We start from the raw sequence: 27,402 nt of genomic DNA on the forward strand, positions 1-27,402 counted from the left end.
TCCGAGCCTGACCCTTCCACACAGTCCATACAGACAGCGGTGGGTTGCCTGACCGTCCTGCTCCAACTAGTTACTCTTCCCCTGATATCTGGAAACATGCTGTCCTTCACAATGAGGCAACTCGCACGGGTAAGTATGGCACACAGTGCAGTTTGTGTGTTAATTTTTTAGTTAGCTGGCTGTTCAGTTAACGGTTGAGCTAGCTAGCTTAGTTACAACCCAGTGATTGAAGTAGACCACCTACGTTTGAGCAAAGTGGATGATTATCACTAACTGGAAGAGTTTTTTCCACCAAGTTATGTATATTCCGTAACTATCTTGTTTTCATAGCAACGTTGGCAGCTTTTGTTAGCTAGCTGCTGTGCTAGCATGCTAGTTGGCAGCCCATGTTTCAGCCCATGTTGCCAGCTGCAGCTAGTCCACGTAATGATGCAACAACGTTAGGTCTGTTTCATCATGTGTGAGCTACAGGACACACACTGAAGTACGACTGATTTAAGTTGGTGACGATCACGAAGCGGTTATACCTGTGAATTTAGCAACGATGACTTCTTGAAATATTGTTAACGTTAACATTAACGCAAAATTGTAATTGATTTCGTTAATTGACCATTTATCGGCATTACCATTCATGGTTGGACACAGAGGGATTTGGTGAAGTCGAGTTAACTAATAGGCTGAGTATTGTACATTGCATAAGGTTAGAGAAGGTTAACAGACAATAATCATACTGACTAGAAATGAGGTGAACCTGGTCCCAAAGTTCAAAGTGCAAAATGGGGCTGAAATATCATGCTACTCTAATAGTGCAAGAACACCAAGCAAATATTAACCTCTTTCCTTGAGGTAGTTATATAAGAGTTGTGGCTGCTTTTTCATCCAACTTGGCCTTGTTTCAGCAGCATCGACAGAACTAATTTTTTAAGGTCTATACTACAGCATCATAACTGTTAGGTATTTATTAGCTGCAAGGAAAATATATTCAGATCCCTTTATCTGTTTATTGTTTTTCATAGACTACAACAGGGAGAGCCACATAATCTTGACCTGAATCCCTTTGACTTTTGTTTCAAGATATGCTGACGTGATAAACTCCATTTTAACAGAAAAATCTAAAATGTTTTGTGAAGATTCAAGACACTGACTTTCCACAACAGACACAGTGGACATATCAAGATACTAAACTGAACTAAGCTTTCTTTTAGGTAAAAAATCCCCCCAAAAAAGAGATAATTTTGAAATGTTAACTTCTATCATTACCACAGAAAGTATACTGTTTTCAACTTTTTTTTTTCCTATTAAATAATTGTAGCCTACCGGATGCATACATTTTATATTGCAGAGAAGTTGCTCTAACACTTTAAGTTTACTTTTAAAAGTAGGCTAATCTTCATAATTTCTAACCCTCTCATTAAACAAGGGGCTTGATTAGTTGAGACATAAGGGTGATGGAGGTGTTGAGAGAAGTTGGACGAGGGTTAGTGTAGCCTAATTCTGGAGTTTAAATAGTGACCCATTTTAGAGATGGTAAGAATTTCATGTAGGCTGGTTTCTCTGAAACAACTAGGCTATGCCAAGTTTGTGCCAAAACCATGTGGCATGTATTCAGACCTACTTTTATAAGTCAGTGTCGTCTTTGAGGTTTCCCATTAGGTTGAGTGACTCACATGCTTGCATGCTTCTCCTATTGGTGCTAAGTGATAAAGTGTGCATCTTCATTAAATTTCAAATAGGCTCATGAGAGGGTCTTCCTTTAGGCTAAAGGCCTGTGGTGTCCTCACAGGATCCAGAGATTTCCTCTCCATTTGGGGGGGTTGTGTGTATGTGAGAGAAACATTTCAATGACTGTGCAGTTATTTTCTCCTGCTGTTGCCCTCAATATCTCAAGAGCACATTTTTCGGATAGTGATGTAAAGTCTGCCAGCTGTTGGGAAAATGCAACTTTTGAGACCTTGGCTTTTAAACAATAGTTAATTTGTTCCCCAGCTCATATCTGAAGCAAACAGAGGGAGCAACGGCCATACTGGGGTAGTTTTCTCTAAAATAGGCCAGCTGCAGCAGGTATTAGGATACATTTCAGAGTAGTCTGTGCACTAGAGTCTGTAACACAGCAATTTTAAACTTTATTCTTGGGTTCCACTTCAATAAGTGACTGACTTTGTGAACTTGTACTGTACATAAACACCATTTTATGCTATTGAGTCAGTTAATTAAGCTTAATTTGTGTGGATTTTAGGTAAAAAAAAATTCTACTAATCTAGAAGTCTACAGCTTTGAAAGGTTTTATCAGTATAACATACATTCAGATACCAATTTTGTTAGAATAATTTGCCAAACTATTTTAATATTCCCCTAACTGACCCAAAACAGTTGGGTCAATTAGGGGAACATTAAAAACCAAAGAAAGTTTACCTATAACCTATTGCTTATCACTCTGTTTCTATAATAATTCTCCCTTGGTGATTGCTCAACATTTAACTGAGTTGATATTTTGCATGTTATGGCTTTGAGAGAAGCCAAAGCTCAGTCGAAGTCTTAAACCAATGAGGACAGTAGGGAGTGACCCCTCCCACAGCCTCGACCCACAGTGAAGTGAGGTGAACTTGGCAAGACTGGACAGCTCAGCACAGCACCTTCCCAGACACTTTTGGTATTTGTGGTATTTTGCCAGTGTGTATCAGGCTTAAAGCTTAGACACTTTAAAGGGGACACTAGTCAGTTTAACAGTTCACACTGAATACCTGTCTCCCAGTGCATGAAAACAAAGACCCAAGATTCTAAGATGTTATTTCTAAGCTATTTATTTATTTTAATAACTTATGAAAATGTCTTGCATGTGCTTTTTTATATATGTTTTTTTTGTAAAGCACTTTGTAGGCTGTGCTTTATGGAAAGAGCTTAGTGCCAGCAGAGATGGGGCTGAATGATACGGACAAAATATATTGCGACTATTTTAGCAAATATTGCGATATAACTTGCCTAATCAGTTTTATTTTTTTATGGTTTAATGTTAGAATCTACATTCCTTTTACATGTAGTTCAAAACTGTTTACAGTAGTAGGGTATATTGTGGGATTTTTTTTAATCCTTGTTATTGTCTCAATAATTTTTCAAAGTTGAAATTTGGGGACATTCCCCCTCAGCCAAATTTAGGTTAATCCAGGCTTTCAATTATTGGCCAAGATTAGCCTGTATGATCTCTCTAGTCAGTTCAATAGGATTCCAAATCCAAACCTGTACTTGACTGTTGTAATACTTTGACACCTTGAACACTTTTTTTTTAAATCACTGTTGTTTTGTAGGAACCACGGGTCATGGCTTACTGTTGCCATACAATTGTTGAAAAACCCATTTGAAAATTTTTTGCTCAAAGTTGCAAAGAGGCTAGCTTTAACTTCTAGAGCTTGGTGCTCTGATCAAAAAATGCTTAGCTCTGTCAGTAACCTTCAAATGTGTGTTCTGTTCATTGTAAATTGCTAGAAAAATTAGCAGTGTCGCAAAATGAAGTTCCCAGTGAATGAGACATTTGCCTAGTGCTATTGCTTAAGCTTCTTCTGTCTCGGCTTGTTTTTAAATGAGCCTTGGCTTGCCACAACTAGACAAGCAGGCAGGTCAGTGTGCCAGTGTTGCAACCAGGAAACCGACATTAAGTTACAGTTGATCCGTCATTCCTCTGTTTTATGCCCCTGAATGCACCTCTGATGAGGCAAACAAAGCACCTGGGCGCTTAACTCTTGTATGTTGTAGACAGTGGGTTGGAAGAAATAACTGCCTCTGTAGGACAAATTGTTTGGGTTTTGATGAGTATGTGGGGAGTCTGATTATGTATGATTGTGTTAGTATGATTAGTGCGAATTAAGTGATATCACAATATTTAGGGTCCAAACCATGATGTTTGGTATAGGCTAGCTCAACAGTGTAACATTTGTTCTAAACTTTCTTAAGTACGCAGTTCAACAATGTCCCTCCACTCATGAAATCACACTTCAGAATAACTTGTTCAAAATACAAATGCTAATGTCAGATTAAATAAATACTTATTACTCGTCCTTTCATATGGTATGCAATGAAAGACCAGAGCTGCCAATGTGATTTAGTTTGCAGCACATTGCTTCTGATGATGTAAGCTGTGGATGCCTACATAGTTTGATGACTAACAGAGACAGTGCACAATGTCTTACTGTGGTTAAAACCTTTCTCCCAACTATGTAGTGGTAGCTTGCTACAACATGCACAGCAGGATCTATCGGCTAGAAAGTGCTTCCTGTAACGTTACAAATGTTAACTGGACACTTCAAATATTACCTTGGCTTTTTGCCGTTATTCACAACTACTTGTTTCTTCAAAGGTTGAAAAAAATTGGAGGCTTTTTGTTATCCGTAATGCAACCTTTTCTATACGCAGTTCACTTTGGCTTGCCCCACCTACCAGACATCCACTCCCGTCTTCAGATCTCTGGATTTAGGGCAGATTGCAAACGTACACCAGCTTCCTTTCCTGTCACTACTGATGGAATGACATGCTCTCTGACTCTCTGACTTCATCACATCACTATCCATTCTAGCACCCTCTTAAATAGGCTTTTATTTAAAGGCAGTTTTTGAGCCGATTTTTAAATAAAATTTTCCAAAATTTTCCTTGGGCAGCTCAAAATTGTGTTTAGGCACCCGACCCAAAATTTTGCAATGCAGGAAAAACCCAGTTAAGTATTTTTAATTCTGATTTAACAGAGTGTGTAGCCTATTTGGCAGGAACGATGAGAGGGAGAGGAGGAGGGCGGGATGGTATGGCATGCGAGAAAGGCCATGAGCCGAGGCTGACCCCCGCAATGTCACAAGTACAGTACGCAGCATGCATCTCAACTCACTGAGGCACCGAGATTCCTGGTGTAGAGGTCTTTTACAAACCCCTTCACCGCAGGATGTGTTGTGGAAAGATTACAGCATTAATGTTCCGTTCCCCGGCCGACTCCTTGCGGAGATTGGCTTCGGTGCCGGCAGCGCTTCGGTTCCTGATTGTCACCCTGACAACCCTTTGACCTGAATGGAGTAGAGTCGCTCTGGACGGGGCTTCGGCCCCTCCACCCCTCTTCACCCCGGCCAGATTTCTCAGTCTGGTGTCATCCAAGCTGAATCACAGGGCAATTTGTAACGGGCAGCTCTCCTATTAGTCAGTGACAGGGAAAGAGGCAACTGAGTGTCAGACTGACGGATGTCGCTGCCCTGTTGACACTTCTTTTCTGCTACCTTACTTCTCTTTTTTTCCCCCCCACTCTTTCTGCTCTCTAGTCTAGAGTTTTTCTTGTCATCCGTGTTACAAGGCTGATTGTTGTTTGGAACAGCGACTGATGGACAGCAGTCATCTGTAAAATTGACTCCCCTTGGCAGCTGGTGCAGGAAATGGCCAAAAATAATACAGAGTTGGGGTTAATGAAATGATTTTCTTTTTCTTCTTTCTCTTTTTCTTCTTCTGTCATTGTTCTTTGGTCACAGATGTTTGACAAGGAAAGACAAACTGCCAACGATTACCTTATCAACGTCACCCAGATGCGGTGCATCTGTGACGAGGCCATTCTTTTGTGCTCAGCACCCAGGTTGATGTGGCCTAGCCCACCCTTTTTCTCACGGCAGAGTTTTCATCAAGTTCACCTTCAAACGACAGCATAATCCGTCGTCTAAAAATAGTCCCAATGTGACAGATTTGGTGCTTGCATCTTGGCTCTCACTTTTCTCGGATCAGTTAATCTTGTGTTTATTAATTAATCTCCCGTAATGATCAGGGCTGGAATGCGAGGCAGAGTGGCAGACCACAGGGACTGCCCTGTGTGTTGTTTGTTTAAATCCAGAGCTGTCCCGTTCGCAGCCGTGGAACTGATCTTGATGGAGAGAGGAACTAATAAAAACGCCACACAAGTGCCACTCGGCTCAGCCTGTTTAGCAGCTTAGGGTGACATGAGGGAGACAGAAGAAGGGTGGGGAAGGGGAGATGCAGGTGGAGGCAAGGAGGGAAGAGGACGTCCTGAATCCCCAGTCAGACAGGCACCCTTGTCTATTCTGCAGTCATCAGTAGCGCTAGAACCGTGGCAGCATTGGCTTGTGTTGGGCTTTTCTGCCACTGCTTTTGCTGGCCTTGGTGTGTCCCAGCAGAAACGCAGACAGCGAAGGACAGTTCCCGTCAAGGTTTAATGACCCGTGTGATTTCTCAGTGAGAAACGTGTCCTCAGAGGCAGGCCGACCTGTCTCCCCAGGCCCTCATCTCTTCCAGAGCCCTTGGGGGCGCCCCCCCCCCTCCCTCCTCACCATCACCACTGCCACTGGTGACAGAAGGCCGGGGAAGAGACTCCTCAAAATCGGCCATTAATGTGCCAGTCTCCTCCCCTGGCGTGTCACCCCTGTCCCCTCCACCACCCTGGGGAGGAGAGGAGGGAGCGGAATAGAGAGGATGGGCTGAGCCGCGATGGAGCAGATAGCCTTTCTGCAGGCTGTTAGACGGTTTTTTAACAGTTTTTTTTTTTTTTTTACAAATTCAGGAAGTCAAACTTTAAGAAAGACTATGGTTGGCAAGTAGAGCCAAAATTGACAGTTATTTTTGCCCAAATCTTGATGTTCTGTTTTGCAGTCCCAGTTGGCCATCACTGCATTGCAGATTTAAATTTGGGCTGTGTAACGTTTATTATTTCAGCCCAAAATTAGGTTCTTCATTTTTTAAACTGGTTGAAGACTACAATGTCATTTTATTTGCTATATTTACAGTGCAATAAAGCACCTTCGAAAGATTAACTACGAAACCTTTTTTTTTTTTTTACACCACATGGAATAAGCTTTATTGCATTTACTCATCCGGGTGCCCTCAACCAGTAATGAGCATTGTGTTAATTGCTTTTTAATGGTGCTATTAAAGGGAGGTTGTCCCTCACACCCCAGCACACCTGTACAGATGATAACTGTAGGTTAGCAGTGGTGGGATTGATCTCAATGTAGGGTCATCATCATCATATTGTTGATTAAATGATAGGAGGCCACCTATTTGGGTTGAGTGGAATCCACCTGTCACAAGGATTCTTTTTTTTTTAAACCCCTTGGTACTCTCCCAGAGTGACAATAAAAGGAGCATTTTTGAGTGATTTTTAAACGAGATCAAATGGATTTATTTTCACATTAATAACTAAGCTGTAGTCTGCAATATAATATTAATGTTCTCTTTCAGCAGACAAGTTGACACTTTTAGGTTCAGTATTGATGAGATAACTTGAATGCGGCTGCTAGTGGCCAGAACCAGATTGGGCAAGCCGCTGCCTCTGACTTCGCCTGTCTGGGATGACCTGTTGCCTGTCTCCATTTTGTTTGCTATCTGCCTCTATTATTCTTTGTCCACATGGATGCACACTCTGATTGTCAAGCGATCTCTACGCCAGTGGTGTCCATTCATGCGCCATTGCCAAGATATTGTAGGTTTTCATTCCAGCCAAACACGAGACCAGCTGATTTTACTGATTAGTTTGGTTACAATGAAAACCTGCATTGCCCTGCACGATTGGACAGTAGGACAACAATTTATTTAGCCTGTCTTACATTGGGTTTGGGAAGGAGTTGTGGCACTTTGGATACCCCTTTCTCCAGAGTAGTTATGTTACTCTCATCCTCTTTTGGATCCCGACCTGGAGTCTTTCAAACATTGTACTACATGACAACAAAATAAGCTAGATGTACATAAATACACAAATAACACAAGTGCATCATTTGCATTTTAAAATAAATTGATTTAATTAAGTATTCTAACACATACTCTGAATGGTTTTTCAAGCAGTGCTATATCTCCATCCTCTTGCTTCTTCCTGACTGCACACAATTTACACTGCTAATCAAAAAACGAACTGTACCTATCATCTGTTACGATCATGCATATAGGAGGAACCCAGGATAGGATTCATGCTTAGCTGAGAAGAGGAGAAAAGAGACAGAGCCAGTGAAAACTGTATGGACTCTGCACACTCACATGATCAGGCACTGCAGCAGCAGCAGCAGAAGAACTCGCCAGCCCCAGTCCAGATTAGATAAGCAGGAAGTGCTGAATCTGTTCTCTCTATGCCTCCTTCGGTACACTGAGGCTGTAAAAGTCAGTCCCTCAGTTTGTAGAACTGCTGATAGAGGCATAATTGAACAACCATGCTGATTATTGATATCACACAAACACGCCAGCTTCTAATTATACCAGGCTACATATTAGAGTGCATGAGAGGAGGAGGAGGAGAAGGGACTTGAAATGGTGCCTTATTTATGTAGGACAAATCAGGGTGTCGGTTCAAATGTGTAAAATGATCAAACAGACATGCTGCAGTAACCATTCTGTGGAACATGTCTCTTCCATATCTTCTAGTCCCCCTTTGAGACAAGAGCCTCAGCTAATTTCATCTGCATAGATGATAACCTTAAACCTCCATACACAAGTTTTTTTCAATTTTTTTTAATTTCCTCTAGGGACCCACGTTTTCAGAAATAATTTCTAATCTTGCAAAATGTTACTGATGTTGCCTCAAAACCTCACCGCTATACTGGGTACTATTTTTACAGTATTTTATTAAGGCTACCTTGCATTGCAGTGACAAGATAAGACTTTGGCAAAATAGCACATTTCATAGGTTTGGATGCATATATATCCACAAAATTTTGGTAACCCATTTTAATCCTCCTGAGACCCAGCTTTAGGCACTGATCCAGTGTTTTAAAATCACTGTCTCAGGCTGTTTTTTTTATCTCCAATAGACTATATGATAATTGTGATATCTATAGCCAACTAACGTACTCTCAATTCTCCCTTTCACTGTATCCCCCTCTCTCTCTCTCTCTCTCTCCCTCTCTCCACCACCTACCCCTCTCTCCCCAGCCGCTGTGCCGGCGAGCCCCAGTGGCCCTGAGTGTACGTGGGCAGCAGTCACATGCAGCCACCCGTACAGTGGATGAGGAACGTCCGTGGACAGGGCAGGAGAGCCTGGCTCAGGATGACCCCGAGATGTGGGTGCTGCTGCAGAAGGAGAAGGACAGGCAGTGCCGCGGCTTGGAACTCATTGCATCCGAGGTAAAAGAGCTGTCAAAGATATGAGTTATGAAATCAAATGGAGGAATGCAATTTTTCAGGGTTTTTTTTTTTTTGTGACTTCATTTTTTATGGACATACAGACCCTTCACTTTCTATACACAACACTAAATACACTAAATACACACTAAAGTCTCCTTAATTCTCAACTGCGGTCTCTGAGTCACCTACTTCTCCTATGGATTGCCCTGGTATTGCCTGATATTCCTATATCCACTCACACGCGTGTGGGCATGCACAGGCTCTCACCTGCACATGCACAGTCAAGTTTTTTAGGTTTTGTCTTGTAGGGATGTGCGCGATTAGTCGACTAGTCGTTTAAACGTTTCTACCCTCACTAATCGGCACCAGAAATACTAGTCGGTTAAACTAATTATTAATAATGTACACCGCTTAACTGATGCGTCTAAGATGTTACGCAGCCACCTGCCACTAGCCGGGACTGCAGCCCCAGCAGGCGGTTATGCCCGGATGTAAAGGTGGAAAGTGGGGCCGGACAGAGATGACATCTCCAGCGCGGTTTGGCAGTATTTTGATCTAGAAAAAGAAAATAAGGTTGTAAACCTGTATCTCACCTAACGAAGATCCACTTGTGTGGTGGTGCGGGAAGACGTGACGCTTTCCAAAACTATGCCGGCTTCAAGTCACTATCTCTGTGTGCCTGCAACATCTGTGCCAGCTGAGAGTTTTTTCAGCTGCTGGACTTATTGTTAATAGACTGAGGTCTCGCCTTTCACCCGAACATGTTGACATGTTGATTTCGCTGAACAAAAATGTTTCGTCAGTCGAGTAAGTAGGCCTACCACGTTGTGTGTGTGTGTCTGTGTGTGTGTGTGTCTGTGTGTGTGTCTGTGTGTGTGTGTGTGTGTGTACCTGCTGTTTGAAGCTGATTGCCAACAGCACGCCGTTGTTGAATAGCCTAATAATCTAATGTCACGTCGATCAGTAGGCCTAATTGTTATTTTTTTGTAGGCCTATTATTGGTAGTTTTTCTGATGACAGATTATTATTTTTTAATAATTCTTATTATTATTTTAAATGTTATTTGTTAACTTTTATTTAGTGAGTTGTCATGTTTTGTAATGTACAACGTTCATAATAAACGGCACAAAGTGCCACAGTTATTGAAGAATATTAACCGTTTCAAATGGCTCTTAAATACATGCAATATTTTTTCGGACAACGTTTTAACCTTATAGATTAAATTGTGCTCATTTTTGACTGTTTTCTGAGTGTTTTCTTACTTTAAGACTAGTCGACTAGTCTACATTTAAATTTTCATTTAATCGACAGGGAAATTAGTCGTTAGGAACATCCCTATTGTCTTGTACTTGTTGTCTCTTTTAACTTGTTTTGTGTCCTTTGTGATGAGCCTGTTTAAAGCGCTTTATTTTGGTGAAGATTATTTTTTCCACATTTTTACTTTATTGGTCAGTTTACAGTGGAGAGAGAGACAAGACTGTGGCCAAGGTCCCAGGCTGGATTTGAACCTAGGATGTAGAGTCCTGGATATGCACCCTAGACAACTGAATAAATTATTTAAAGTTCCCAAAAAGCTTGACTTCTACAAGGCCTTTGGGGTGTGCGGTAGATGGTATTTTCATTTTCCCCTAAAATGACCAAAGCAGGGTTGTACACTGATTAGAAAAAAGGATTGCCCGATAGCCTGAGTGCACTAAGACATTGACTTGGACCACTTGATTGGTCTATCATCTGGTGATAAGCCTGTTATCTCTAACTCTCTGCTCTGCCATTGGCCCAGTCTGTGTTTTTTCTGACCAATTGGATGCCACCTCAGAGTTGGTCATGGATCCGGCAACTCAGAGTTTTGTGGAGTGGACATGGTGGCAGCTACTTTGAATTACAGAGCAAAAGTAAAAGGCTGTTACTTTGGTCGTGGAAGCATTCGTTTCCTTGAGCTGAAAATGAAGAATCAATCCCATACCATATTTCGTTTCATTTTTAAAGGCAGACAATTACTGCAAACACGCACTCAATGCCCACGACAAGAGCTGGCAGCACCTTCCCTGTATGTTGGCAGTGCAGGTAGCCGACAACGCCTCATCAGGTCTGATTAATTTTTTGGCAAGATGGCTGAATGGAGAGACTTGCCAGCCTCATGAATATCCACTCTGGTTTTTGTTTTGTTTTTTGTCCATGTTACGGCTGGCTACATTTAGAGATAAGTGTCATTTGATTATGAGGGCTCATCGATGAATATAGTAAATACAAAGAGAGAATTTATACTATGGAATTGTCCAAAGTTGTTAAAATATCATAGATTTCAAATTTATTCACAATCAATTATTTACTTGTTCATTTTTCAGTCATTTTGTTGTTGTATTTATGAACTTTTTTATAGTAATAAATTACTTTAAATTGGTTATTTTCATTTTGCCTGCTGGGCCAGTGAATACATACTGATGGCAAGTAGAACTCTGACCTTCTGCTGTTCCGGGAAAGTGGAAAAAAGTTGCCGTTTAGGTGTGCCAAGTGTTTTTATTTTAAAAATATCAATTTTAAATTGACCTTTACTCTGTCATTATTCACCCATTGACCAGCTGTGCTCAGTATTCATTAAGCCATTCAAACCTAGCTTCTTTTATAGTGAAAACAGTCATTGGGTACAGTACTTGCTGTAAGCAAGAATAGCTCAGTTGTTACAGAGGCGTTCGGACGGCTCTTTGTTTTTATTCCAAGGCTGTATGGTGTGAAATGGGAAATTTTACTATTCAAAAGAGCAGGCGAGGTTTTATCTAGCATTGTTCTTTTCCCTCTCCTCCTGCTTCTTCTTTGCCACAGTAGTTGTTCAGTGGAGTATATCGGCTCCCTCTCAACACAAAGCCTGACCGTTCTAGTGTGAGATAAAGCTGATATCTTCATACTGCCTCTTTGCCCCCCTGCCTCACTCTGCAAGGCACATCACAGTACAGCACAGGCAGGCATTCCTTGAAGGAAAAGACATACATTTTCTCGCACGTGTCCACCCACACTTGCTTTCTTATACACACAAGGCAGACACGCACACACACACACACACACACATTCTCCAAGACGCTCAGGAAGCAATTGCATTTCCATTTCTAATACATGCACAGTCGTCAACATGACAGACGGACACAGTGGAAAGCTGTTACTGGAGCTGTTATCTCCCTTGATCTCCTCTTGGCTCCCAGGTGAAGTATTAGCATACCCCCCCCAACTAGGGAGAGAGTGGTGTGTGTGTGTGTGTGTGTGTGTGGGGTGTTGGAGACTGGCACTGGCCAGGGTGATAATAAATTGTTAGGTGGCCATGCCAAGGGAGGTATCCACCTTCACTCACTGTTTACACATAGTCAGTGTCACATACATTTGTATATTGAACTGTTGGGTTGACAGACACTGTTATAAAATGGTAAAATGGACCATACATGGATATTATGTAAGATGAGAATTTTTATGTCCATGGCTTTTGAGATATCAGGCCATGGACTAGATGTAAAGCCTAACCGTTTTTTTTTTTTCTAATTATAGCACATTTGCAGAAATTCATCCCACATTCAGCTCTTGGAAAATTATTTGTTTTTCTTGGCTAATTCATAAAAAAAATCCTCTCCAATGCATCTCAGCATTTGAAGAAATGTTTATTATTAGAGTATCTTGTATCCTCTAGCAGCATGAGGCAATGAGCATTGTGGAGTGCAGAGTGTTAGTCCATGGAAGTCCAGGGATTCAATACTGTAATGATTGCCTTTAGCTGGAGGGGGATTTCTCACTATCACTTAACAGACTTTAATTTGCGGTCCTTGTCCCTTCTGTCCACTCCCGCCATTGATCTGTGTGTGTGTGTGTGTGTGTGTGTGTGTGTGTGTGTGTGTGTGTGTGTGTGTGTGTGCGCTCCACAGAATTTCTGCAGTCGAGCAGCTCTGGAAGCCCAGGGCTCGTGTCTAAACAACAAATACTCTGAAGGCTACCCAGGGAAGAGGTGAGTGTGTTTACACAGGCACACCCCCCTGCTTATTAACATTGTTGATATTCTCTGCTCTACCATATCTCTCACAGACATACACACATACATGCACACACGAGTTTAAGCCTACACATAGATTTACACTGCGTTCCCTAGCCTGCCCTGTATAATATTATACACCAACAACACAGCAGCTAATCTATAGCCTCCAAAGAAGTTACTTTAGGTGAGGTAGTGGAAGGATTTGGTGCCCAGGCCGATAGTCCTTTATCTTCCATTTGCTATGTTTTATTATGTATTATTTTCCCTTGGATAATTCACATTTCTCAGCAATAATCAGAGAGCTGACATGTTTTAAAATGTTTCTCATTTGGTGCCTTTGATTCCGGGAATTTAAGCCTACAGTAAATCTCTCTTGCACTGTTTTTTTTTTTTTTGTCCCCAGCCGACTCCCCTACGGGTTTACGCTTTAATGTAATGACAATAAAGGATGATCAGATTGAATGAATGGTTTGTAGCCATCTGTTGCTCCTTCATCTGTAATTCCACTGGAAAGGTCTGACGAGCATTTTCACCTGAAATGTCCCAAATCTGCTGTGGTAAATTGTAGCTCTAGATTGGTTGGATTGATTGATTCGATTTTGCCAAAACTTGGGGGAATGATGCATCTCACGCGTTGTTACATGTTCAAAATTACACTGATCAGCCCAAGGGGGGCACTACATAATTTGATCATCCATGTGTCATGCACAATATCTCAGACATCACTAATCTGATTTTGACAAAACTCTTGGAAATGATGCATCTCACCGCTGCATTCATAATTACACTGATTAGCCAAAGAGGGAACTACAATCACAGCTCAAAACAAGGTGACATATTTGTTACTGATTGGCTCAGACAGGGACTTTTCCCATGTGTGGGGGACAACATGTTTACTGTTGCCTTATTGTTGTCTTTCTTTTCTTTTTTTTGTCCTCCCCCACAGGTACTATGGCGGAGCAGAAGTGGTGGACCAAATCGAGCTGCTGTGCCAGAAGAGAGCCCTGGAGGCCTTCGACCTGGACCCAGCCCTGTGGGGGGTTAATGTCCAGCCTTATTCTGGCTCCCCGGCTAACTTTGCCGTCTACACTGCCGTGCTCAACCCCCATGACCGCATCATGGGCCTGGACTTGCCCGATGGAGGACAGTCAGTAGATGCTGATTTTTGTTTTTTATGTTTTTCGTATTCTCCACCCTTTTCATTCATTCTCTCACCCACTCATTCTTATGTTTTCTAATTCACTCACGCCTCAATACCACACATCTCCAAGCTTTCAATTTCAGAGTTGACGGATTTATTGTTATTCTACATAACAGTGTGACATGGGTCCGGACTGAGGAGAGTTGATTACACATTTTCTTTATCCTCCACTTATACATTCACTCACCCACTAAATTCTACAACCAACCCTCACTTACTTACTCATTCCCCTCTACCTCTACCACAACGCACACAGACATGAGTAGCAGATGTTTTGTGATTCCCTACATAGGGACAGTAATTTGATGTTGATTTCACACATTGAAAAATAAAAGATGGTTTGCTGAAAAGCACCTTTTTTTACATCGTGGAACATTGATCCAAATTCAGCATCACTCCCAACAGTATTTTCACTCTAAATATATAATTTGTTACCAATGTCGTCTTGCTTCAATGTCGTCAAGTTTATTGCATTCCTGCATACATGTTGGCAGACTGAGATTGTTCTCTGAGAGAATGTGAAGAGTTTTGTCACAAAATGAGCTCTTACTTAGATAAAGAGCTGAGAACTCACAAGATAGCATTTAATGAGACATTTATCCATAAAATATTGGTGTTTTTTAAAGATCTATTTATTCTGTCATGAATTTAACAAATTTGTCTCAAGTCGACATAGCTGTGTTCGCCTGTTTTTCATCTGTTTATATGTTACTGTCTTGTGTCCCCAGTCTGACCCATGGCTATATGTCTGATGTGAAGAGGATCTCGGCCACCTCTATCTATTTTGAGTCCATGCCCTACAAGCTCAATGTAAGTAGAGACGTCTACTCTCTGGTGTCCCTCAGCTACTGATATCAGATATTAGTCACTGCTTTACTGTCTTAAGGCAGTGATGAACAGGCAATTTTTTGAGGTTATGCTGATGAGCAATATCACCTGTATAAGGGATGGGGATGAAAAACTGGGATAAAACCCAGATGTTATGGTGGACTATGAGGCAAACCTGGGTTAAAAAAATATTTGAAAATGCTTTGTATGTATTTCAATCCTCTTTACATGCCTGATGACTGGGGTTTGCCACATAGAATAATACAATGCCAGAAAGTCAAGACAGTCACAGGGAAGTATTTCAAAGTCAACACTAGACCGCTTGATTGGCTGCATACCTTACATGATCTAAGTTGCCCTGGTGCCCTGGAAACCCCACCCATCTGGTACTTCATGCAAGTTGAATAACAAAATATATAAATATATTGAACAAATATTGTTTGTCTAGTTGTTGACAGAATTTCCCATCTACATTGCCTCAGATCATTGGGTGTGTGTCAGAGCCTCTACAGTCTTCTCAGATGTCTGATACTGACTAGTGAGGAGCATTCCTTCCTTCTGCTGGAGCCCCTTCTACAGATTCTATTACCAAGTAGTCACTATTAATCATCTCATCTGCTTGTGTTTACAATTTTATATTAGTCAGTTTGTGTCCTTAATTGTAGAGTAGTGGGTTGAAGCAGGGACTGGGGTTAAAAAAAAAAAAGAATTGTACACATAATTTCTTTAGTCATATTGTACACAATGTGCAAGTTTGTGTTTATTTGTATTTGTGAACATTTTAAAATATTTGAACTATTTAAGTTGCACTCAGTAATTGTAATAATGAGACATTACAAAGCCCCGCGACAGCAGAGGTTCTATGGATTGCATGTTCAGTTGTTCAGTTGCACTTTCTGTTATGTGGGTGAAAGTGTGCCGCAGGGAGTTAGGTTACACACTCTGTCGGGAGACCTGTGTTCGATTCCCAGCAGGGATGCTTCCACAAAATTCAATGTTGCGGGGCTGATAGATTTAGTCTTGTTTGATCCTTGTTGGGGAAATTCTCTTTTCTTCCACCCCCCTCCAGAGGGAGGTCACAGTGCAGGGTCAGCTACAGAGCAGCACCCCTGAGGCTGGTAGGGATTCATTGTGTGGCTCACAGACACTTCAGAAGGTTGGATGGTTGCTGACACAGAGGCTTGAACCCCGGCCTTCTGGTCACTCTACTCACTATGCAACCCTATAGTCCCATATTTTGCATACATTACACACAACATTCAAGTGCTGTTTTGCACCGGCATGGAAATTTGCGTAATCGGGACTCCTCAGTCATGGTAGTAAGACCATGAATGGCATAGTAAGACCAGGTTAACGTATAGATATGATCAGTGCTCCGTAGTGGTGTGGATATTCCTGGGGTAGTAGTTGTGTGGTAGTGGTGGTAGCGGCTGATCGATGCCTCAGAGAATCTGCGTGTCCAGGCCTGTTGATGTATGGGCAGGCAGGACCCCTCTGCGAGAGAGATAATGGGAAATCGACAGGCTGGCCAGCACCACTGGCTCCGTCCTCACAATGAGCACCTTGATGGAGTGAGGGAGCATCCATAGATGCACTCTGGAGATGGGAGATTATCAGGTTGTCTAAATAAAGCCCCCCTCCCTTGCTCTCTTCTTTTTCTCACTCTTTTTTTGTCTGTCTCTCCCTTCTTCATCCCTTCTGTCTCTCTCGCTCTCTTATTGCTCCATCTCGCTCTCTTTCTGTCTCCCGCATTTTCTCTCTACTCCGTTGCTTGGAGGAGGGGGAGAGGGGTAAGACTGGGTATTTAGGCACGAGACAGGCTGGTCATCTGACTAGTGCGGCCTGATTCAATTTCACGTGACTCGGATCACATCCACTGAACAGTGGATTGTTCAACATGTCTCTCTAAAAATTGCTTATTTATAGGAAAGCAGTCTCCAACCGTCCTCTGATCTGTTCGACCTCATCAGATCAGTTGAGTAGCTCCGTGAAAGATTAAATTGGGATAAGTAGGGGTGCATTATTGCAATTGCTCCATCATCTTCTTTCATAGGCTGGGTAGAAATGTGTCCCTTAGACCAATGCCTTTCCCTTTTAAGGTAGCTGAAGTACTTCATCTAAGCTTCAAATGTAAACATTTGATCTCTCCTCTGTGTTGATGTTTGCTCTTGATCCTCAGCTATGTTGCAGTTTTTTTTCCACCCACTCCCTCTTTTCTCCTCTCTTGACCCTTTCTTCTACTCTCTCACTCATATTCTCATATCCTTCTTTGTCTCCATTTTTCTCCTGTCCTCCTCTCCCTCTCTCCTCCTTTTTTCTCTCTCTCTCTATCCGTCTCCCTCCAGTCTGCAACAGGACTCATCGACTATGACCAGATGGAGATGACGGCCAGGCTGTTCCGGCCCAAGCTCATCATCGCTGGCACTAGCGCCTATGCCCGCCTCATTGACTACGCCCGCATCAAGAAGGTGCATGGAGCCCTTACTCCTTATTCAAAACTCACCCAGCCTTTACCTTATCTCTGTCTATTTCACCCGCTCTCTCTCTCTCTCTCACCTGCTACCTGCTCTCTCAATTCTTCTTCTGGCATTAGGAAGGTTAGGGACCAGGTTTCTCTCCTTATTTAAAACTCAATCAACCGTTACTGTTGAGCTGTTACATACCCCTGCTCCCTTGCTGTTAGGCCTGACATAGCCAGAACCACTTTCTAGAATTAATTTCCTAATTTCTGTCCTGTAATCTGTATATCCTATAGGGACCACTGTTGGCTCGGACTCTCTGTTGATCATTCACATTCAAACATTAATATTCTCGCACACTCTGTTTTTGTAGCCCTTTACACTCTCACAAATTCACACACACACTTGCACACAACACACACGCTGTCTTCCTCTCTCACCTACTCAACCAAACTCTCTCGTACCCATGCACAAACACACACTCATACCCACACACACACATACACAGTAGCTACTTTTAACCTCACACCTCACTGCTCTCTTTGACAGTGCACAAGAGGCCCCTTTATTTGTTTGGTGTTACACCCACCCACTGGATGTCCATCCACGCCGTGACTGGCCCTCTTTGTTGCGGAGTTCCACTTTAGCCAGTACCATCAGATGGAGTGTCCTGCCATTACAGAGCTGTGTGTTTATTAAGCACCATAACTACTTTGCCACTAGGCCTGAAGTGCGGCCATATTTTTTTTTTTCCCCTGGCATTTCTCTGTGGAACTATTCACTGTTTTATGGCAGAGGCTGCCAGGCTGGGCTCCCCTCCAGGTTTTCAGGGTTATGCTACGTAGATTAGAGCAGGCTTCCTCATGTTTTTTCCCCCTACTTTTTTCCTCTCACATTTGTTTCCCTATCGGCATTCATCAAATACTGTACGTCACCCTCTTGTGTTCTTTACTCCCTCCAGTAACCCTACTATCTCCCTTGCCTTTTAATCTAATAAACATGTGCTGATCCAGTTTAGATATGAGAGGTGCTGATCCAGTTTAGATATGAAAGGGAGATTGTCATGATAATTCATATTAATTGGAGCTCTAAAAAGATTGTTTACTGCTCTGATCATTCGCCAGTGAGTCATTTGCATGTTAGCGAGCTATTTATTGTTTGTGCCTTTTTCAATAAATGCTGGCAGGAAACGGCAAGGATTTATTGAATTATGCTGTAATACTTCGGGCCTCTGAAGACTGCTGAAGAGTATAATTACAGCAGCTTCATTTTGAAATATCTGCCCTTTGAAAGGATAGGTACTGCTAACTGTGATGTAGAATAAGTTATCAAATCTTAACTGTAGGGAAGAATGTAATAGAATGTGTAGAGATTGTATCGCACATTTTATATCTCATATTTTAACATATACGGATGCAGTCTAATAAAATGCACAGTACATTGACTGAGGCACAGATTGAGGCAGATTGAAACATGTTCCTGCACAAAGCACAAGTAAAAGAGTGATTAAATGTCCGAAACGGACAAGTGTTGAATTTATTAGAACATTCATCTTAGTTCGGTTTTATAGTTATTATAGTAGTTGCCCCTACATGCCACGAATAACAATGTATTTTAATGCAAAAGACTCCCAGGGAGCAAATTCATGATTTGGGTCCTGTGCTGAAAAGAATTCATGCCTCAGTGTATTTAAAAGATATTAATCTTAATTCTGTGTTTGACCTCTCACCCTCCCTCTTCTCCCTCAGCTGTGTACCGAGTTGAAGTCGTACTTGCTAGCTGACATGGCCCATATCAGTGGCCTGGTGGCAGGCAAGGGCCTCCCCTCTCCTTTCGAGTATGCTGACCTGGTCACCTCTACCACACACAAGTCCCTCCGAGGATCCAGGTAAGAACTAGAGAGACCTGGTAAAATCCCGTTGATCCCATGTAGGAAGAAAATGTACTGTATGAAAATCATGTTGACACTTGGAGATGCCATTTTTCAGGGGTTATTGTTAGGGTTCAAACCCCGAAAGGGTAGAACCTTTCTAAGTTTGTGCCGGTTTATTATTATTTGTCTTCTGCCGTGGCTCAAATTACCGTGAGCTGGAATGAGCGAAAACCATGAAACTTGGCCCAATAACAAAATGATGTGCAAATGCTTCCCAAAAAATATGAGCCCAATCGGCCAGATGGTGGCGCTGTAATGGCCCAAAAATGCATTTTTGGAAAGGCCACGCCCCTCACACCGTAAGTCCGATTGACTTGAAATTTGACACACAAGTCCAGTTCAATGTGCTCTACAAAAAAGCGTCTCGGACCATAAAAGTCCACCATGATGGATTTTTTGCTAATTTGCATAATGTGAAAAACAGTAATGTGACATCTCCTTTTTGGATTTTGACGTTGTCAACACCAAATTTGGTATACAGCCTTGGGGGACTGCGATACACATTTCTATTATAAATGAGCAAGATTGGTCGATAAACATGGCCGCAATCAACCAAAATATCTTCGCAAAGGGCGGGGCTTAGCAATTATTGGCCATAACTCATTAACCATTTGTCCGATCATCATAAATCTTGGTAGGTAACTTCAGTCCATGTTTGGAAATAGGTCTACCAAAGCATTTTGAGCCTGACCCATAGGGGGCGCCACAAATGCCACAAATGTGTATCTGAAAACCCTGTGGGCAGAATTTCACCAAAATTGGTGTGCATGCCCTGGGGGCAAGTATAACCAAAATCTGAAGGGCCATATTGATCGGTTCAAGTGGGCGTGGCCTATCACATATTTGCTCATAACTCAAGATGTCTTTGAGCAATCCTGATTAAACTCTGGAGACATGCTGCGCTATCTCCTGAACATACACACCGAGTTTCAAATCAGAGTTTCAAATCCGATGGATTTTGGCCGATTGAGCTGCTTCCTTCCGTGAAGCGAAAGAATGTTTGAAAAAGTTTGATATTTTTGTGTTGATCTGAATCTGTCAAACAGCTGTGCGCCATAGAAGAGACTTTAGTGGTAGTAACTAGAATTAGAATAGCTAAATTTGTCTCTGCAATGAACAGATATGGGCAGATAGTTTCTAATGCTTGTTAACTCCAGGTTATGTTGATATTATCAAACACATAAACCCAAAATGCACAGTCAAAATTACATTATCTCAGGCACAGGGTAAGAAAGAAGTAGATACTAGGGCTGACAGCAACAAACAGATTTTTGGTCATGCTGATTTAAAGGCATCAGAAAGTATTGAATGCTTTTAAAATGTGGAATTCTTAGAATGGGGCCTCAGGTGTATGGTTTTTTTTTTGGTTTTTTTTACTAGTCTAAGAGCATTTATTGAGAAAACCAATTTGGTATGGTCTGATTCTATTTTGAAAAGCAAATGGAGTAGAGAAAAGAAGAAAGAGAAGAAGGGGGGGGAAAGGGCAGCAGGGTGGCTCTAGTGAGTAGGGAGACTGTCCTTCAACAAGCACCCATGAGAGCAAGAGGCCACCCTACTGAAGTCCCTACCATCCCTACTAATCCGCTGCCATCTCCAAGGGTGCTGGTGTGTAGCTGACCCTGCCCCCCTGACCTCCCTGTGGAAGGGAAGAGAGCATCACATAAAAATGGCATGTACAAGGACAGAACAGAAAATAATTTACTGCATAGTGAAATGCTCTTTCAAAGAAGAGTTTTGAAAAATCGAAACTATCATTCTGAATTGATTTGAATTTGAAGTATTGCAACTGGCATTGAAACCGGCACTTGCCTGACAAAGGCTGCACAAGAAAGCTTAGGAGCAACATTCATTGTGAGGATATTACCTCCTTTTATTTCACCATATTTGCGTAATTGACCTTATTTGGATAAATAAGACATTTATTCCCAATGTCTGTGTAGAACTGAAGATGTTAATATGGTGTTGTCGTCTCTGCAGCATTTCTTTTATTATTACCGTTACTTAATGTATGTATGTTTGTATGTACTTAATGTATGTATTTTATTTTTATTTGTACACAGGTCTCTTGTGAAAATGAGATGTCGATCTCAATGGGACTTACCTGTTTAAATAAAGGAAAGAATGAATGTCAGTGTAGCTTTATATTGGCCAATTGCCTTGTACTTGGTATGTTATTGTGTTGTGTGTATACATTTCTATGCATATATGATGCATCAGAATTATGTATGGACTGGTCGGTCTATGGAGTGATCTGGTTTGTTATACTGATCCAGGATCACTAGTCAGGCCCCATCACTCTTGTTCTCATTTACCAAAAAACGGATCTGATGGTGACCATCTAGGAAGAAACCTGCCTTGAGTTTTAGAGAAAAAGCGGGTGGTTAACATACTTGAGGCTTGGTCAGTAGAATCCTTTGTTCTGTCCCGTCCAGGGCCGGCCTCATCTTCTATCGTAAGGGCGTTCGCTCCGTGGACAAGAAGGGCAAGGAGATCATGTACGACCTCGAGGACAAGATCAACTTCGCCGTCTTCCCCTCCCTCCAGGGTGGACCTCACAACCATGCTATCGCTGGTGTGGCTGTAGCACTCCGACAGGTCAGCGAAACGAGGCCTGATTTCATTGTAAACATAATCCATACTTAATTTGTCTAGGCTACGCTTTATTTTCCTGGTCCACTAGGTATTTCCTTATTAGGTATTTCCTAATAAGAAGTTGACAATAAACTTGTATTTACAGTTAAATAAAGATTATCTCACCACCAAGATGCTTTTGCGTAACCCAGGACCTTGTTCATTGACCTAGGCATTTTCTCTGTAATTGTCTAGCAAGTGTTTACTGTCTGTACCTTAAGGCTGAGCTAGACGGCGAGCTGATAACCCATTACTGCTACAATTCTATTTCTGGAGTGCTGTCTACTCAAAGTACTATAGTGAGATTGAATTTTAACCAGATAAATGAGATGGATATATTTCTCACTTTGCTTTTCACTTGTACTATAGAAGGAAGTGTTAACTTGCCATCCACTGCACAAGAAAATGTTTATTTCTCTAGACCACTGACTCCAACAAACTCCAACTTGTGTAGTAGTGACCACTGTTCTGGTTAACTCAACCGTTTCTCTTTGTTTTTCCCCATGTGTGTCCAGGCACAGTCTCCCATGTTCAGGGAGTATACCACCCAGGTACTAAAGAACGCCAAATCTATGGCCACAGCTCTTCTCAGCAAAGGCTACACCCTGGTCTCAGGTAATGTAACTTGGACTTAAATATGCTGTTTTAATTCCCAAGTAGATATTAGGTCAGCAAACAGCAACAAGAAACACATCGAAAACACAAGTCAATAATGAGAAATATGTCCTGTCACAAAATGCAAATTGCATGGTAAAAACAGAAATGCATTCAAATTCATGATTTGCAAATAGGCTAATTTCAGTGTATTTGCACTGTCAGTCAAGAAAAGAAAATCAACTGAAAGTGGTCACTTTATGGTTTTGAGCAGGTGCTTGAATTTCCTGAGTCTTGTACCGCATTTAATATGCTGGCCTCAGCTGTTTTTGGATGTATAGCCTTCAGAAAACCCTAAAAAAAACACTACAGATTTGTCCTGTGCTTACACTGCATTGTCAGTGCATACAGCCTGGTTTTCAGTCCCTTTGTAGATGTAGATCTTATAACAATTGTAAAAAAGATGTTGTGCACTTTTATGATGAATAATAAACTTGTAAATAGGAATGTGTTCTTATTCAAGTTAGCTGGTTACATTAATTGTTAAAGGTAATGTTGGGGATTTTAGGCCCAAGCTTCTTTTCTGGGACAGAGGAATTCAGCAGTGTGAATTTTTAGAATGTTGAGAATATTTTATAATTGGTGTTTTCCTAACATATTCAAACTGGAGAAAATGAACATAGCTTACACTGTAAAAAGCAGCTGAATAATTGAGTCTGTATGGGCAAATGTGTAATTTCCTGCCTGGTTATTTACAGTGCATCTATTTTCATACACACAATTTCCTTTTTAATGTGATTCTGATGGTTAATTTATGACATTGAATTTAACTAATAATAATTTAACTTTATCTGGATCAGTGATTATATTGTTTCCTATGGAGTTTTTGTGACTTTTGAAAAATTCATAGAATGAAGTAAAACACACTATGCTCGTTTCTTCCCAGAATAAATTTGAACTTGTAAATACAGGGCCCACACCAACATAAAGTTAGTGTGTGGACAAACGAGGGAAGATGTATGACAAGGGTGAAGATGCGAGAAACAACACACTACGCAACCTAAGTCATTTTGGTTCATTGTTTGACTGCATTTTAGAGCAAAGTTGGTATTCCCCATCTCCTCAGTTCAATATCCTTAAGGCGAACGAGTGAAATAACACGACTTCATTCATGTCGCACCAAGGATGAGCAAGTCCGATGTGACGGCTGAGAAGTGAAGCTCTGGTCAAAAAAGCCACAAACTCCCCTTCTCTTCAAAAGTTTTTCCTAAGAATGCTGAATATTTCAGGCGGGACGGACAACCACCTGGTCTTGGTGGACCTGCGGCCTAAGGGCATTGACGGGGCACGGGCTGAGAGGGTGCTGGAGCTGGTGTCAATCACTGCCAATAAGAACACCTGCCCCGGGGACAAGAGCGCCCTCACTCCTGGTGGCCTCAGGCTAGGTATGGCACAGCTTCACTTTACACTGCATTTAGCTTGACAAAGTAGACCAGGTCTTGACACACTTTACCTGCTCTTTTATTCAGGGATATGAACACAGGAACAGGAACACAAAAAGGCAAGAAAACAGTGCTCTCCCTTTAGAAATGAATGGGATTTGTGTGCCTAAAACCCCAAATCATCCCACCCCGGAAGCCCTGAAATCGTTCACTTTCTCAAGATATTGATCTTGATATGTTCTCGCTAAACTTTACCTTGCATTTAACTAGTAGGTGAGGTATTATATCACATTTATCTTGCACTTGATACCTTCTGTTTTTACTTACTTTCTCAAAATGTAGATCTGCATATATGTAAATTGGCCAGCCACCAATGAAGCCACAAGCACTGAGCAGATTATGATTAATTAAGTCTGTTTGGTTTACTCACTCGTCTTCCAGGAAGTTCAAGAGCCACGCATTTAGCTTTTCCTTCAGGCGAGATATATTTCACCTACAATACTCTGCACTTATTACCTTTTACTTATTTTCTTAAAATGTGGACTCAAATATTTTATTGCACTATCTACCATCAGTCCAGCCGCTAGGATTTGGCATATGTAGAGTCTGTGTGAATTAGTTACTCAAATTTCAGGAAGCATTAGGACACTCTTCAACACATTTTTTTTTCTTCCAAATACCACGCATGTTCCTAATTTTTTTTTAAATGTAGAAGCACAAGAAAGAAAGAGTTGGACTTGTAAAAGAAAAAGTTACCATCCATTACTTTGAATCTCAAGTTGCAGTTTTCAAGATAATTTATTTCAGTACCACATGCCGGTCAAAAGGTTGCACCGTAGAACCTTGCAGTGTCTTGGGGAATGGAATCTGCTTTCTTAGGACAAATGCATCCCCCCTTTCAACTACAAATTTTAGACAAATTGTGAATGAAAACTGCAATTGGCCACCCGGCATCCCCTGTGAACAAATTACCCTCTGATTCGAGGATAAAGCTTTTCCATTAACCTGTGACACACCGGCACACCTGTGCTCTTCTCTGTCCCAGGTGCCCCGGCCCTGACCTCCAGACAGTTCAAAGAAGCCGACTTTGTGCAGGTAGTCGAGTTCATGGATGAGGGCTTCAAGATCGCCCTGGATGTCAAGAAAAAGACAGGTAAGCCTAGTGTGGGCAGGGAAACTGATTAGGATGTAACCCGGTGGTTGGCAACATTTATGTGCCTCATACTGTTTTTCCCCCTGGTTCAATACATTTGTTTGTTTGGGCTCAAAGCACCAATTTGAAACTGTACATATTAACACACTCAACAGAAGAAGTACAACATCTTTGCCAGATACTACGCATAAGTACCTTGCTGTACCTGGCCTCAAGAGATGATTAAATTATGTGGACACTAACATGAGAGGAAATAAAAAGCCCGTTGGTGATAAAACAAAGGAAGTTAAAAACGGAAAGCTGAGCCTATCCCCCATCTCACTCTTTCTGTCTCTCTCTTCCTCTCCTCTTCCTGTGTCTTCCTTAGGAAAGCTCCAGGACTTTAAGAACTTCCTGCTTCAGGACCCAGAGACTGTGGCTCGCATTGCCGACCTGCGACACCGCGTCGAAGCCTTCGCCAGGCCCTTCCCCATGCCAGGCTTCCACGACCACTAGGCCAGCCAATGGGGAGCCGGGGCGCCAGGGCAGCAGGATGGATGATGTGTGGATGGAGAGGGAGAGATGTCTGTGGTTGGTGCCTGTGAATATGGATAACTCTGGAGAACTGGGAGAACGTAGTTTTGTAATACTTTTTTGCAGTCATCCGTTCTTCAAGCCATTCAATCAATTAGCTCAGCTCAATCCATTCTTGTACAAGCACAGTCCCTCAGTGTTGAGGTTGAGAAAACAATGAAATTTGAGTCTTTGTTGTAGAGCCACAGAACCCATTTTCTGTTGTTTATGTGTAAAAATCTCTTTCCCAGCTGTTTTTCTTTGCACCACAACTTCATCATGGTGTTGGGAGGGAACCAAAAAAGTCAGAAGATTAATCAAACGACAACTATAATACTCACAGATTTCTATGTGAAGTCCTTGCTGTCACAGACTGCACTACTTGATTCATTTATAATTGGGTATAATTAGATGCACCGAAGAGTCTTAATGCTGTAAAATGTCTTAACTAATGTGACTAATGTAGATGATTATATTCACATGGAGATATGTACATGTGTCAGCCATGTGCTGTCGTTATGTTCTAGAGGAGTGTTCCGCCGAGCAGTGTTGTTAGCCTGTTAACTTCTTTTTGGGAAAAAAAAAAATTGAGGTATCCTAAATCAGAAATTATAGCGACCATCTATACTAATTTTGTTTCAGAATAATTATTGAAAGTTAGCCCTCTAACTTAGTGCTTTCTGGAATAAGCGTTCAAACTGGTAGGGTCCAAGTCAGTGAAAATCAGCAACAGGATTTTTTCCCCCTGTTGTGATCATCTCTTTTTCTTCTGGCATATCATAATTACAGATTTGAATTAATTGACCTGTATATCCTTTATTTTGTTATGAATGCTTTTGACAGATCAATAACCAAATGTAACGATGAATAGAAATGTCACTGGATTATTTCATGCTGTCATTTACATGTGTTTACAAAGAGTATATACTTTTCTATGTATTATTTAAACAGTTAACTATCTGGAACTTCTGCCACCTCACATGGTATATCTTAAGGTTTCTAACGCCAGCTCATTTGTTGTATTTTGAGAGATTAACACATTGTAATGCAATATCACTCCATGTTCATTTTAACTGTCAAATATTATGCCATAGTGAGTGTTCATTGATGGATTGTGGAGCAGCTAGATTTGATATAGTGTCTTCAGAGGTTTTTTGTTGGTTGTCTGGTTCATCTGGTTGTGTTTTGACTGTTATCACTGCATCAGTGAGCAAGCAAGATTTCTACCTACAGCACAATGGAAAAGGAGGTAGGAAATATCATTGGGATACTTGTTGACTTCGCACAATAGTAAGCTTCTAGACTGAGCCAAAAGTATTCTCCACATCACAACCTTTGGGAGCCAATAGACTAGACGTTGCCAAAATATAAATATTTTACAATATTGTTTGCAAATCATCTGTTTGTGTTTTATCATCTGATATTGCCTGCCTAGTTCATTTCACATCAGCGCAACTTTGAAATAACTTTGTTTTACAGAACATTTTTATTATAGATAAAAGCTTAATCCTAATAAAAAAAAAAA

The 27,402-nt window shown here is 41.5% G+C and overlaps 1 protein-coding gene across 2 annotated transcripts; it reads left to right on the top strand.

Annotated features, from left to right (window-relative positions):
• LOC139646302 (serine hydroxymethyltransferase, mitochondrial-like) lies at window positions 1-27,402 on the top strand. Of its 2 annotated transcripts, XM_071522295.1 has the most exons (13): window positions 97-133; window positions 3,608-3,623; window positions 8,916-9,075; window positions 12,978-13,057; window positions 14,031-14,231; window positions 15,014-15,095; window positions 17,459-17,581; window positions 19,321-19,460; window positions 21,938-22,100; window positions 22,652-22,751; window positions 24,020-24,175; window positions 25,218-25,325; window positions 25,693-27,402. In XM_071522295.1, the coding sequence occupies exons 1-13, from the start codon at window positions 97-99 to the stop codon at window positions 25,818-25,820; spliced, it is 1,494 nt and encodes a 497-aa protein (XP_071378396.1). In that variant the 3' UTR covers window positions 25,821-27,402. The 2 variants fall into 2 exon arrangements, with proteins under 2 accessions (XP_071378395.1, XP_071378396.1); XM_071522294.1 differs by lacking the exon at window positions 3,608-3,623 and having other exon boundaries at window positions 1-129; window positions 8,884-9,075.

Source organism: Centroberyx affinis, unplaced genomic scaffold (genome assembly GCF_046629955.1).
Source record: "Centroberyx affinis isolate AG114_WGS23_722 - 3 ecotype Tasmania unplaced genomic scaffold, CSIRO-AGI_Caff_v1 ptg000972l_1, whole genome shotgun sequence".
In the NCBI taxonomy this organism is placed as follows: Eukaryota; Metazoa; Chordata; class Actinopteri; order Beryciformes; family Berycidae; genus Centroberyx; species Centroberyx affinis.

Excerpts from the sequence above, each read along its gene's own strand:
- LOC139646302 (XM_071522294.1), top strand. The coding sequence starts at position 97 with ATGCTGTCCTTCACAATGAGGCAACTCGCACGG. Across the intron at positions 14,232-15,013 it reads GACTTGCCCGATGGAGGACA|TCTGACCCATGGCTATATGT; the intron begins GTCAGTAGATGC and ends TTGTGTCCCCAG. Across the intron at positions 22,101-22,651 it reads TGGCTGTAGCACTCCGACAG|GCACAGTCTCCCATGTTCAG; the intron begins GTCAGCGAAACG and ends ATGTGTGTCCAG.